Source organism: Otolemur garnettii, unplaced genomic scaffold (genome assembly GCF_000181295.1).
Source record: "Otolemur garnettii isolate 467f Iridium unplaced genomic scaffold, OtoGar3 scaffold00182, whole genome shotgun sequence".
Taxonomy (NCBI): Eukaryota; Metazoa; Chordata; class Mammalia; order Primates; family Galagidae; genus Otolemur; species Otolemur garnettii.
Genome location: NW_003852577.1, coordinates 2,817,586 through 2,830,916, shown reverse-complemented (window position 1 = coordinate 2,830,916; position 13,331 = coordinate 2,817,586). Strand labels below are relative to the sequence as shown.

The following is a 13,331-nucleotide window of genomic DNA, read 5'->3' as shown; positions in this document are numbered from 1 at the left end:
AAGACCTCATGAAGGCAGAGCCAGTGGCAGTGGGTTTTGAGGGATGAATAGTAGTTCACCAGCAAAGAGGAGGAGTTTAGCGACTATGTATGCTACACTGGAGTGGCTATCCAGCACCCACACCCCTTCTTATTTGGGAAGGAGTCCCCTGTGCAGAGTCATGGATGGGCTCTGTCCCATTCCTAGGGCAGAAGCTAAAAGGGCCAGACTTTTGGTTTGTTCAAATAAGCCACTTTTGTCTGGGAATCTGCAGTTTGATATCTGACACCAGGGCCACAACAGAGTCCTGGAGAGATTGTTCTGAGCACCCCGAGCCCAGTAGTCCCTTTGATCCCTGAAAGGCTTCCTGTCCACTCTGTAAGCCCTGAGATTGAGCCAAGAATCCCCTCTTGCTCTGTGGTGGACAGAGGCGCTTCCTATTGCTTACAATCAGGAATTCTGAAGGTCATCCCCAGCAGGAAGACCAGGATGAGAAAATGATGGAAGGGAGCAGCTGCAGAGTAGGCCTGGTCCTTCCCAGGAGGCCCTGCCCCTTCTGGCCTCTCCCAGGGAGACCCACAAAAAGCCCACCTCTGTTCCACTTCACAACCACCCAGACTGAGCCCTGAGGGACATGGTAACTCACTGAAGGTGGCTCATAGACAGAGGGGAATGACAGGGCCTGGACAAATGGTCTGGGTACCTGGAAGGCTCTGCTTTGGCTCCAGTCTGGGGCTCTAGGACCCCAAGATGGTAGGTATGCCCCTCCCTGCTAGACCAGCTCATGCAAAATTAGTCCCAGGACACCATCAAACACTGAAACCAAAGTTTAAACACAAGCCCAGCTCAGCCATGGATGTGCATCTCTGGAGAACCCACAGAGGAGAGGGTGTAGTATTTTTTTTATTTTTTTGAGACACAGTTTCACTTCTTTGCCCTCGGTAGAGTGCTGTGGTGTCACAACTCACAGCAACCTCCAGCTTTTGGGTTTAGGCGATTCTCCTGCCTCAGCCTCCTGAGTAGCTGAGACTACAGGTGCCCGCCACAACACCCAGCTATTTTTTTGTTGCAGTTTGGCCGGGGCCGGGTTCAAACCTACTCCCCTCGGTATATGGAGCTGGTGCCCTACTCACTGAGCCTCAGGCGCCGCCTGAGAGGTTGTAGTTTAAAGGCAACTGTGGGAAGAAGGGTGAACTTGGGCTTAGACCGGGAGGGGACTGTGGGGGCAGGGACCAAAGGGCCAGGTTCACTAACAGAGTACCTACTGTATGCCAGGCCTAGATGAGCCTTTGTGTTCTCCAGGGTTGCACTGAAAATACCCCCAATCCCAGACTAGTATTAGAGGCCCCAGTCTTCGATCAGGAAACTGAATCTCAGAGAGGCACTGTGATGTCACACAACCTGAGATTAGAGCGTTAGGCTCAGGGCTGTCTGACTTAAGAGCTGGGGATGATGGGGGTGAGGAGGCAAAAAGGCATCTGCCATGCAGACACAAGACAGGGTTGTTCTTAATGGAACCAATACCACAGCTCTGCCTGCTCAGACCCTCCCAGGCTACCCTGTCCAGCCTCTCTGCTGTGGTCTGAGGGCCTGTGGGACCTGCCTTCCAGCCCTTGACTCCTCAAAGGTACCAACTCCCTGCCCAGCTCTTAAATTCAAGTTCAAATAATGTAATTAATCAAGTATAATAACTTACTTGTAATTAAACTTAAATGATCTAATTTAAATTTAATTAGCTGTTTCTCCTTAGGGAGTGATAATGGGAGTGTTAATGGAAAAAGGTGGGACATGCTTTTCTCAGTACCGGTGAGTTTGCTCCCACCACATCTGATGCCCTCACTAGGAGGGCCTGAGTCTGGCTTCACACTGCTACAGCTGCAGTTCTAGAGCACTGCCTGGCACACAGTAGGTGCTCAGATAATACCCACCATATGGTAAGCTCTGCAGAGAACAATTCAGACGAGGCCCTGCTGTAGAGTTCATGTTGTGCCTCCTTTTCTCTGAACATTGTGGGAAATAGGGAGCCTCGGAGGGTTTGAGAGCCAGGGAAGGGAAGAATCTCCTGGAATGGCTCGGCGCCTGTGGCTCAAGTGGCTAAGGTGCCAGCCACGTACCTAAGGTGGCGGGTTCGAATCCGGCCCAGGCCCGCCAAACAACAATGACGGCTGCAACCAAAAAATAGCTGGGCGTTGTGGCAGGCGCCTGTGGTCCCAGCTACTTGGGAGGCGGAGGCAGGAGACTCGCTTGAGCCCAGGAGTGGGAGGTTGCTGTGAGCAGAGATGTCATGGCACTCTACCCAGGAGGACAGCTTGAGGCTCCTGTCTCAAAAAAAAAAAAAGAATCTCCTGGACTGGTACACAGAGCACTCTCCCATCCCCAACCAGAGTGCAGCAGCTGCTGCCTCACCAAGTCTCCCAATCCAAGTCCCCCATTAGGCTGGCCCAGAACAGGAATAGAGCAGCCCACAGCTTCTGCAAGGACAGAGGGGGTGGCTGCAGCTAAACCTGGCTTGGCGGGTGGCTTACTTGGGGTGGGGCAGAGCCTTAGCCAGGGGTAAGGAGTGGGGGCAGGATAACTGGGTTTCTGGGCTCCTCAGGCTCTGCTTCTCTCTCTAGTGGCCTCAGGCAGGGCCAGGGCCTCACTAAGCCTTTGTAACCTCCAGAAGAACCTAGCTGCCCTGTGTGTGATGATAAACACACTCTGATAAACATAGTACTGCTGATATATATATATATATATATATACACACACACACACCCTCCCACCTGGTTTCCAAAAGGATTCGCAACAGCTTTCACAAGAGGCAAAGAAATGAGCATTTACATTGAGCCAGAGTTTACACATGGGACCCTCACGTCACAGGTGTTGGGAAGTAGAACAGGGACAAGAAGAGGGATCTCAGATCCCTCCAGGAAACTCATCTGTATGAACGTGAGCTACCCATCAGGGGAGGTAGGCAAGTAGAGGCCAGGCCAACTCTGATGGGGGTGTGGCTGGGGAGGGATCCAGGTGTCAGATGCTAAGGTCCTGCCTGGGGATGAGGTGACTCTGGCCCTGCTAGCCCAGCCACAGCCCTGCCCCCAAGGAAGACAGCCTGAGATAAAGCTGGGGAAAGGGGGTGGGGGTCTGTCTCGATTCCTCTTCTGTTGCTCTAACAAAATACCACGGGTAACTTAAAAGCTATAGAAATTTCTCTCTCATGGATCTGGAGGGGCTGGGAAGTCACTGCTTCAGTGAAGGGCCACCTTGTTGTGTCATCCTTCAAGGGAAGGCAGAAGGGCCAGGGAGCAACAGAGGGACAGAGGCCTGATGGCACGACCCCTTCCACATAACCTACTCCCCAGAGAACTGCATCCCTCCATTGGCAGGTCAGAACCTGGCCACCTCTCATCAGCAAATTTCCAGCACACAGACTTTGAAGGACACATTCAAGCCACAGCAGAGCGCTTGCCCGTCCCTTCCCATTCCCAGAGTTACTCAGGTTTAAAGACTAGAAAGGAGGGGGCTGCCATGCTGCCAAGTGGACAGCGTGGGCTTTGCTCCCCTCCCCCCAGCAAAGCCAGGCAGCCAATGTAGAGCATACCCCAGCACGGCGCTCAGTTTCCAGCTTTGGTGTTGTTCACTGTCCAGCCTTGTCTTCTCTGAGGGGCACAGTGGGGGGCTGACTCACTTCTGGAGAAGCCCCCAGGATCACACCCCACCCCCATGAGCAGAGCCAAAGCACCACCCCCAGGCCAAACCTTGGCACTGTCCTGGCAGGGCCTGGGTCTCTGGACCCTGCTGCCGGGTTCTTGGACTCCTCATTGGGGCTGGAGGACAACTTACCTGCACGTATCCCGAGATTCCTCTATCACTGTCCCACCCCCATCCGAGCCAAACTCTGAACAAGACAGACCCCTCCCGGTCGGTGACAAGAATGCAAATAAATAAATACGAAGAAAATACAGGAGGGAAAGGTAAGCGGGAGGGCTCTCTGAAAACATAGCACCTGGGTAGAACATCTTGGAGAAGAGCTGCAGAGGACAGCTGGTGCAAACACCCTGAGCCGCCCTTGCGAGCATGTGAGACCCGGTGTGGCTGCCGAGCAGCACGGCTCGAGGGCTGTGTGGCGCTGGGCACTGGAGCCATCAGGAGGACTGCTCCTGGACGGTGGGAGCCACCACAGGGACTGCAATGGGGCAGGGGCCGAGCTGGTATTTTACAAAGGAGGCTGCCGCCCGGGCCCTCCAAAACCAGCTGCGGGACCCTCAGAGTCAGCCGCCCCGCGCCTGCACAAGCCCCCTGCCGCATTTGTTGTGCTGCTGCTGAAGGGGTTAAAAATGAAACAGAAAGTCCACATGGCTCTGCCTTCTCTGTCAAAGGGAGAAACTCATTAGTCCTGGGCCTGGAGCGGTACTGCCAGGGGCTTAAAGCCCCGGCCGGGTCCAGCCTCAGACCCCACCTCAGAGCCGGGTGGAGTGGGGCCTCTGCAGAGGTCGCGGGCTTTGTAAAAAGGCTGGGCCTGGGACGGGCTGTGCTTCGTAAATGTCAACGTGATCCGCACCCTGGCTTCCCTGTTTTGATGCCCAGACACTTTTAAAAAATAAATAAATAAGAGACAGGTTCGCTCTGTGCAACCCAGGCTGGACCAGCACCGGAGTCTTGACCTGCTCAGCTTCCAGCTCGGGCCGGTTCACCACCTCAGGCACCTGGCAGCCAGCTCGCAGGAAGTGGTCCGCAGCTGCAGAACCGAATGCGGGCGGCGCCCCTGGGCCCGGGAGACGCCGCACCGCGGCCTCCCAAGGAGCTGGCAGGACAGCGCTGGGAATCCGTAAGCCACCGCCGCACCTGCGGGGAGCCTTCAAATTGTAACAGAGCTGTTCCATCCAGCCGTGTTCGGCATGCTGTAAACTAGGACTACCTGTAGCGTCTGTGACACTGCGTGGGGTTGCCGACTGTAAATTACTCCGGTGTTCGGTAGCGGCCAAAAGCTCTGCAAACTGGACAGCCCTCTGCACGAGTTAGAAGGCTGGGCACTACCGGGACCGTGCGACTGGGCCCCAACCCCTCATCCCCTGCAGCTCAAAGCTCGGAGCCAGCTGGCTGGGCAGGGTGCGGCGAGGCTGGGCCGGCCCCCAGGACCGGCCAGTGGGCGGGGCGCTCAGAGCCCGCTCTGGTACTCTGCCGCCCCTTGGCGGCTGCAGGGGGAAGTGGCCCGGGCCGCGCCCCTGGGCCCCGGGTCGGGTCCTGCAGGCGCACCTGCACACTCCACGGACGCACGCGCCTACGCTCAGGGCTGTAGAATCCTTCCCTCTCTCATTCATGTGTTAGTGCATTCATTCAACGAAGGTTGACTGAGCGCTCCCTAGGTGTCGCTAGTATTCTAGGCCCTGGCGACACAACAGTGACAGCCCTGGCCCAGAGAACACAGGGTAACTAGCTGAAAGACCTCCCTGAGGAGGTGACGCAGGAGACCCATAATGGCAGAGAGGGAGCCGGCCAGGAAGACGGGGAAGAGGCATAGAGCACAGTCAGCACAAAGGCCCTGGATGGGAAGGCCCTGGAACCAATGGAAGGACCCCTGTTCCAGGCAGGCTTCATCGGCAGAGCCTGTCCCAGACAGGGCTGAAGAACGAGCGTGGTGGAGTCAGGGGAGAGGCAGACATCTGGGGACTGGTGCTCCAATCCTGGGAACACACCCTGTTTTGTTTTGTTTTGTTTTTTAAGACAATCTCATTTGCCTTGGGTTGAGTCCCTTGGCATCATATCTCACAGCAACCTCAAACTCTTTGTCTCAAGCCATCCTCTTGCCTCAGCTTCCAGAGTAGCTGGGACTACAGGTGCCTGCCACAGTGCCCAGCTATTTTTTTTAAGAGACTGGGTCTCACTCTTGCTCAGGCTGGTCTCAAACTCCTGAGCTCAAGCAACCCGCCTACCTTGGCCTCCCAGAATGCTAGGATTACAGGTGTGGGCCACTGCATCCAGGGAACACACCTTAATTGTCCCTGGAGGGCCAGAAGGTCCTGCTCTTAAGACATGAGGTGTGGTGGGCCAGTCATGAGAGCATGTGACCCGTCCCTGGCCCAGGACTCTGGGTGGAGCTCTGGGACCAGTCTACTAAGCTGGTGGGAACCCCTGGGTCCTGACTTGTCCCCACAGAGCCCAGGAGGACACAACCCTTCAGGGCACTAACCAAGCTCCTTGGACCCAACCCTGCCTCAAGCAAGGCACTTCCACCCACATGAGCAAACTCCCTTCTGCCTACCTCTGATGGAGGATTTCTGCCCCAGCCCACACCTCAAGATCAGAACCAGACTGGATCTTCATCAAGCTGCTCCACTAACCTCAGAGCTTTCTCAAAGGACAGCTGTCCTTGAGCCTGCTTCCCCATCTTATAAACTGTGTGGCTTTTTGCTAGTTACCTTAGTCTCTGGGCCTGTTTTCTTACCTATAAACAAGGGGTCACATAACATCCTCAATGTGGGGACAGGTGGCTGCCACCAAGGTACTGGCCTGTGTGCTCTGTCCAGTGTCCAGCACCAGGCCTGTATGATCACAATGTTACCTGATCACAGCCCTCTGGGAGTTTCAATGTCCTCAGATGTAAAAGGGCCTATAAAGTGTAGGCCCTGGGGGGACCACTGTCCCCAGTGCCCTGAGCACACAACCCAGACCCTGTCCCAGAGCCAAGTGGTGCTTCTAGGGGCCACAGACCTTGCCCAAGGAAGAATGGAGCTTGCGCCATCATACACAGTCTCACACAACCTTTTGTCCCACTTTTTTTTTTGTTTAAATTAAAACAGCAACCAGGAAACTGTACCCACCCACCAGGGAAAAGATCCAGGATGATGGGCAGGCCTTTCTTCAAAAAAATATATTTTCTTTTTTTGTCTGTTTTTAAAATGCCACCAAGGCAAATCCATATCCCCTTATTGAGCCAGTCCCCAAGGAGAGTGCGCCCGGCAGGCTCCCCTGGTGCCTCAGTAAGTAGAGACCTTGGCCCATCCCGTAGACCCCAGCCTTGAGCAGAGGGCTAGGAGAGAAGTGATCAGCTCCAAACCATGCAAGAAAAACCAGCTAAACCCACAAAGCAAAGAAAAAAGGGGGGAGGGATAAATTACAAAAACAAAAACAAAGAAATGGTGAAACAACACCCCTAGAGGTGCCGGACAGAGCTAGGTGACAAAGAGGCCCTATTTGCCAGTGCTGGAGGGAGGCCAGGGCAGTTCATGGCTCTCCCTTGCGGAAGTCTCAGAATTCATATGGCTTATCCCCCTACTTTGTCCCCTGCACCAAAGCCAGGACAGAGGTGTGGCTGCCCTGAACCAAAGTGTGCAAAGTCCATTCAGTTGAAAGCTAAAAAATGATACAACTTGGGTGGTATCCAAGCTGGGCAAGGCAGCAGCCTATCCACATGACACTGGCTATGTCTCTGTGAGGGGCAGCAGCATCTGGCAGGGGGCATCCAGGCCCTCTAAGTCCAGGGTCTCAGCAGCTGGAGCCTTGGGGTCCTCAGAGCATCAGGGCAGAGGCACTGGTGGGGTCTGTCTGAGCCCCCAATGGTGTGGTTCTTTGGCACTTGGGACAAACGGCTCGTTGCAGAGCCGGGCAGGAGCAGCCCCCTCAATTCCTCCCAGGCACCCCAGGCCAGGGTGGCTGTAGCTTATGGGTGGGGCACACACTGTCCAAGCAGAGGAGGCTGTGGGCTCTGGAGGGCCAGAAAGGGGTCCAAGGCCCAGTCCTTACGAGTCCTCTCCCAAGATCTCTTTCACGAAGGCAGCAATGTCCGTCTTCTTGGTTTTATGCAAAGTAAAGAAGGGGTGCTCCTGGGGGTGGGTGACAGAAGGTACAATCACTGTGGGGCAGGGGAGGGGAGATATCTACCTCTCCAGCCAGCCCAAGCCCCAAGTGCTACTCCTGCCTGACAAACTCCTACTCACCCTTCTAGGATCTTCCAGTCCCATGAAGTCCTCCCTCCATGACTAACAGAGATGGCATTCAGGCTCCTTCCTGGCCCTCCTGTAGTTACTCTCCAGCTACACTAACCCCACTTTTTCCTACATTTGCCACTATCCACACTGGACCTTCTGCTTAGAATGCCCTCTCCACCCTGCCCCCCATCAGCAGATAACCCTCCAGGCTCACGTCAACCTCCAGATAGCCCTTCCTGAAGCCACTCTTGGCCCCCTTCCCCCTTCTGTCACAGAACTGCCTGTGTGCCCTTCCCAGTGCCTGGTGAAGAAGGGAGCCAGGTATGTGAGTATACGAGCCACTGAGTTCTGAAACAAGTTAGCAAAGGGCCCAGCCAGAAGAGCTGTCCATGCACATGCTAGGACACAGCCTCTCTCCAGAGAGCCCACCAGCCACTGACCAGCCCCAGAGAGGGTAGGACAAGCTCCTTCTCACACTTACCATCAGTTCCAGGTAGCTCATGCGTTCGGCAGGGTTCTTCCTCAGGCTAGGACAGAATAGGGCAGCTGAGGTCAGGCCTGCCCGGAGCACACATACTCCTAGGGCTCCGGGAAGATGGGGCAAGACCAGCCAGGGGGTCTCCTGGGGGGGGGAATCCATGGGGCAAACTACAGAGACTTGCAGTAATTTTTCTGGCTCTTGGGGCCTTGTTTCTTGTCTCCTTAGTGACCTAGGGACTTTCCATGATACCAACACAAAAATGCCACCGAAATGCTCTGCCTAGCAACCAGGTGCTTGGTACCCTCAATTAGAAGAGGGAGAGAAAGGCCCCAGTTAACCTTCTGACTGTGAGTAACAGTCACTTGATGACACATGTCACTGTTACCTGCCTGGAGTCTGTGAGCATCATACACTTCGTTCTCAGTTTTTTCACTGTTGTGCCTGATATAACTGAAACCAACTTGGGTGAATTATTTTGATTAGTAAGAAACCAAAGAACGTCCAGGAGCACCCTATATTGTGAGGGCTGCTGTGGTCACTACAGCCTCACCTGACACAGTTCACCAAGTGGTCTGCAGTCAAAGGGTTAAAAGGGGCCAAGCTGACCAGTGACTCTGCTGGGCTTATCTGTTTTCAGTTTTCCTCTGAATATCTCTTCTACTTCCTATGACAGACAATCCCTCAGGGCACATTCCAATGTCCAGAGGCTATTTTTTTTTTCCTATGAATATCTCTTTGACTATAACACAGAGAAGTTGATCTGTTATGTTCTCATTGTCTTTTACTTCTAAATAACCTGTAATTTTCTTTTTAAAATATCTTTTGTAACTAAAGAGTTATTTAGAAGAATTTACTTTTAATTTCCACATGCCTTTTTCCTTTTTAGTTATTTCTTGCTCTACTTAAATGTGGCCAAAGAATGTGGTCTGTGTGACTTTGCCTTTTTATTTCCTTTGTAACCTCAAACACGATTAATTTTTTTTTTTTTTTTTTGAGACAGAGCCTCAAGCTGTCCCCCTGGGTAGAGTGCCGTGGCATTACAGCTCACAGCAACCTCCAACTCCTGGGCTCAAGCGAGTCTCCTGCCTCCGCCTCCCAAGTAGCCGGGACCACAGGTGCCCGCCACAGCGCCCGGCTATTTTTTTGGTTGCAGCCGTCATTGTTGTTTGGCGGGTCCAGGCTGGGGATTCGAACCCGCCACCTTAGGTGTACGTGGCTGGCGCCTTAGCTGGTTGAGTTATAGGCGCCGAGCCAAACACGATTAATTCTTACGGAGGCTTCCACGGGGATCCTTTAATTTGGTGCAAAGTTCTAGAAATAAAACCAAATCATTTCTTACATGTTCAAATCCTCCACATGCTTTTTTTTTTTTCCAGTCTACCTGACCTGTTCATTTTTGGAGGAATAATATTAACATCTCCCACCAAGATTACACTTTTGTCAAATTTTCCTCCTACTCTGATTCTGCCTTCCATTTTTTGATGCCATGTTGTTTAGAGTTTATTTGCTAAAGGAGAAGGAATGAGGCCTAGGAGGGAGCTGCTACCTGGCCAGGGCATGGAGGGGTGCTGACTGGGGCTTGGCAGCATAGGATACTCACCACTGTGCAGTGAAGTCTACAAACTCAGGGGAGAAATGCTCAGCTGGAAGCTGGGGAGATGGCTCCTCCACCACCTGCTTCAGCTGCTGGAATGGGGTCCCCCAGGACTCATAAGGGAACCGTAGAATGGCCATCTCAATCTGCAGTAGGGACAGTGACAGCAGAGGAGTGAGCATGCCCCCAGCCACCAAACGGACCTATACTCTGTACACAGGAGCCAGGGTGACAGGGAACCTGCCTGTCCTAGTGCCCAGAGCCAGTATGAGGCAGGGTCCACAGTAGCTGACCGCCCTGACACATCTTAGCAAACCAATAGTGGGGGCTGCTCTGACCACCATCAGGCTTCCAAACAACCTGAACTCAGAAGACTTTACAACAACCCAGGTTCCTGCAGATCCAGAAATATCTAAAGAATTAGCAACCATGAGTTTGCACCTTCTGCAAAGTAGCAGTTGGCAAAGAAGCTCAATTAGAGAGGACTTCAGGTCCCAGGTTGTCACGAGCCAGCCTTCTCCCTGACATTCCCTGCACTTGAAATGTGGTTTCTACAGAGGTGAAAAGGAACCTAGTCTCCCACACACCTCTCCCCAAGCCTGTGGAAGAACAGGAGCCTATGAGGCCTGCTTCACCCTCCACTACAGCCCCATGCCCCACTGCTGCCTCTCCACATCACTGTTTCCACACATGAATGGCAGACCCAGCTCTGCACCCACCCTTGACCTGGGTGGCCTCCTGACTTGCTCTGATACCAGGAGGCATGAGGCATGGAGTCCCATGCCCTGCCTACAAGGTGTGGGAAGCCACCGTGGAAGACTGGCTTCTGATTTTGACTGCTAGATGGAAAAGACAAGTCAGCCCAGGCCCTGCCTAGGACAGCAGAGAATTCGGAGGTTCCGGTACAAGGCCCTCACTTCCACACAGTAATCACCCTAATGAGCGGAAGAGACCTCAGCCCAGACAAATGCCTCCTGTTGGCAACTGGCACCCAAACAGGTCACTAATTACTGAGCTAAGAAAGGGCCTTCCCATTAGCTGACAAGCCCTAACAGCCAAGACACAAACTCGCCCACAGATAGAGACACACTCAGACAGAGGTGTTCACAGGACAAAACTGACTGCCACAGTACTTTCTCTCAGACCCTCACTGACTCCAAATGCAGAAACAATGACCGCCAGAGTTTATGATTAGAAAAAACAAGCCACTAGAGTTTATGATTAGAAAAACAGAAGAACTTAATAAATAAAAAATAAGAACAGCCTCTGGACACTGGGATGTGCCCTGTGGCATTATCTGTCATAGGAAGTAGAAGCAGCCTAAGTATCCAGCACCAGGCACCAACCCCAACATGAGCCCAGAGCCTTCCCAAGCATGACCCCATCTATTCCAGCTAATTCTCATTGATTTCCTATGTCAAGTGCAGTGTGTGAGAACAAGCCAAGTGCCCTGGACAGCTCCCCAGGGCCCTCCACGAGAACAGGGGTAGCCAGAGCCCTTCTCGGAGGGACATTTTTGACCCCATTTCACCAGTCACTCCTCCAGGATGACCAAGGACTTCAGATGGAAAAAAAAGTCAGAAGCAAGTGAAACATCCCACATCAGGGGAGCAGGGGAGCACATGGTGGAAGAGAGTTATGGAATCTTTGAAAGGTATGTCTATAATCATTTATTAGAATTCAGATAAATATGAATATCATGTAATGCTAAGTACAAAAAGCAAAATAAAACATATGTGTATTTTTTAAAAAGAAGCAACACAAAAGTCTATAAGAAAATACACACTGCACTGGCAATGGGGAGAAGAGGTGTGTCTTTACACGGAATAACTGTGGTCATCTTCCTCCAACTCTGCCTCTGTATTTTAATGTTTGGTTTTCATTACTCCTGTAACTTGGCAGGGAGGACCTCACCTGCATCGTGGCAATTTGTCTGCCAAGTGGCCACTACCACCTTTCCCTGTGTGCACTTGCCAGTCTTCCTGTGACATAGGCCTTGACCTGGGTGGCCTCCTGACTTGCTCTGATACCATGAGGCATGAGGCAGAAGCAAGGCTATGCCAGTTCCAGGGATATCATGCAAGGGGACTTCCTATTTTGGAAGCCAGCTACCATGAAAGGATTTCAATTACACTGACATTGCTATTCTATGAGGAAGGCCAGTGACCAGCCCAATGTGAGGAAGTCATATGTAGAGGCTACGGTGAGGAACCCCATGCTGGTATAGCCTTGTTGGACAGCCTAGCCCAGGCTGGTGTGAGCCCAGCCAGTGCCAGGTGCAGCAGAAGAACCAACGGGCTTAACCCAGTAATGAGCCACTATTGGTTTAAGTCACTAGGTTCTGGGATGCTTTGTTATGCAGTATTTGTTAACTGAAAGATGCACTTAGTACACACTTGTCCTTGTTCTACCAGAGGTATCAGAAGGTCACAGGTCATAGCAGGTCACAAATAATAATGATGGATGGATAGTTGGAAGGGATGCAGGGAAGATGGGAGGGAGGGGGAGTAAGGTTGTATGTCATGTATGAGGTGGTCTCAAGAGAGATCTCTAACATCCACCCAGCCCTATGCAGTCTGTAAATGCAACAAGAATCCTATATACTTGCTAACTCAGGAGCTGGAAACTCTTATCTGCAGGTATACTACTTGCCTTCAGACTCTGAACAGTCAGCTTCACTTCAAAAAGAAGAAAAGGGTTAATTGTAAAAGAACATGTTGGCTCGGCGCCTGTGGCTCAAGTGGCTAAGGTGCCAGCCACATACACCTAAGGTGGCGGGTTCGAATCTAGCCCAGGCCCACCAAACAACAATGATGGCTGCAACCAAAAAATAGCTGGGCATTGTGGTGGGCGCCTGTGGTCCCAGCTACTTGGGAGGCAGAGGCAGGAGACTCGCTTGGGCCCAGGAGTTGGAGGTTGCTGTGAACTGTGCACGGCATTCTACCCAGGGCGACAGCTTAAGGCTCTGTCTCCAAAAAAGAAAGAAAAAGAACATGTTGGCTCAGTGCCTGTAGCACAGTGGTTATAGCACCAGCCACATACACCGAGGCCAATATGTTCGAACCCAGCCCAGGCCAGCTAAAACAACAAAGACAACTGCAACAAAAAATAGCCAGGCATTGTGATGGGTGCCTATAGTCCTAGCTACTTGGAAGGCTGAGGCAAGAGAATCACTTAAGCCCAAGAGTTAGAGGTTGCTGTGGGTTGCAACCCATAGCACTCTACTGAGGGCAACATAGTGAGACTCTGTCTCAAAAAAAGAAAAAAATAATAATAACATGTTATTTTTGAAAGTATTGGTAGTATTGATATTGAAAGTATCACCCGGCTCGGCGCCTATAGCTCAACCGGCTAAGGCGCCAGCCAC

The 13,331-nt window shown here is 52.4% G+C and overlaps 1 protein-coding gene across 2 annotated transcripts in view; it reads right to left on the bottom strand.

Moving 5' to 3' along the window:
- Positions 1-6,724: 6,724 nt before the first annotated feature.
- Positions 6,725-13,331, bottom strand: part of MAP2K3 (mitogen-activated protein kinase kinase 3) — a 29,317-nt gene continuing 22,710 nt past the window's right edge. For both annotated transcript variants that reach the window (XM_003800726.3, XM_023507432.1), the window contains 3 exons: positions 9,971-10,110; positions 8,371-8,416; positions 6,725-7,784 (listed from right to left, as the gene is read on the bottom strand). In XM_003800726.3, the coding sequence (XP_003800774.1) occupies positions 7,701-7,784; positions 8,371-8,416; positions 9,971-10,110 (270 nt within the window). In that variant the 3' untranslated portion in view covers positions 6,725-7,700. The remainder of the gene's footprint in view (positions 7,785-8,370; positions 8,417-9,970; positions 10,111-13,331) is intronic.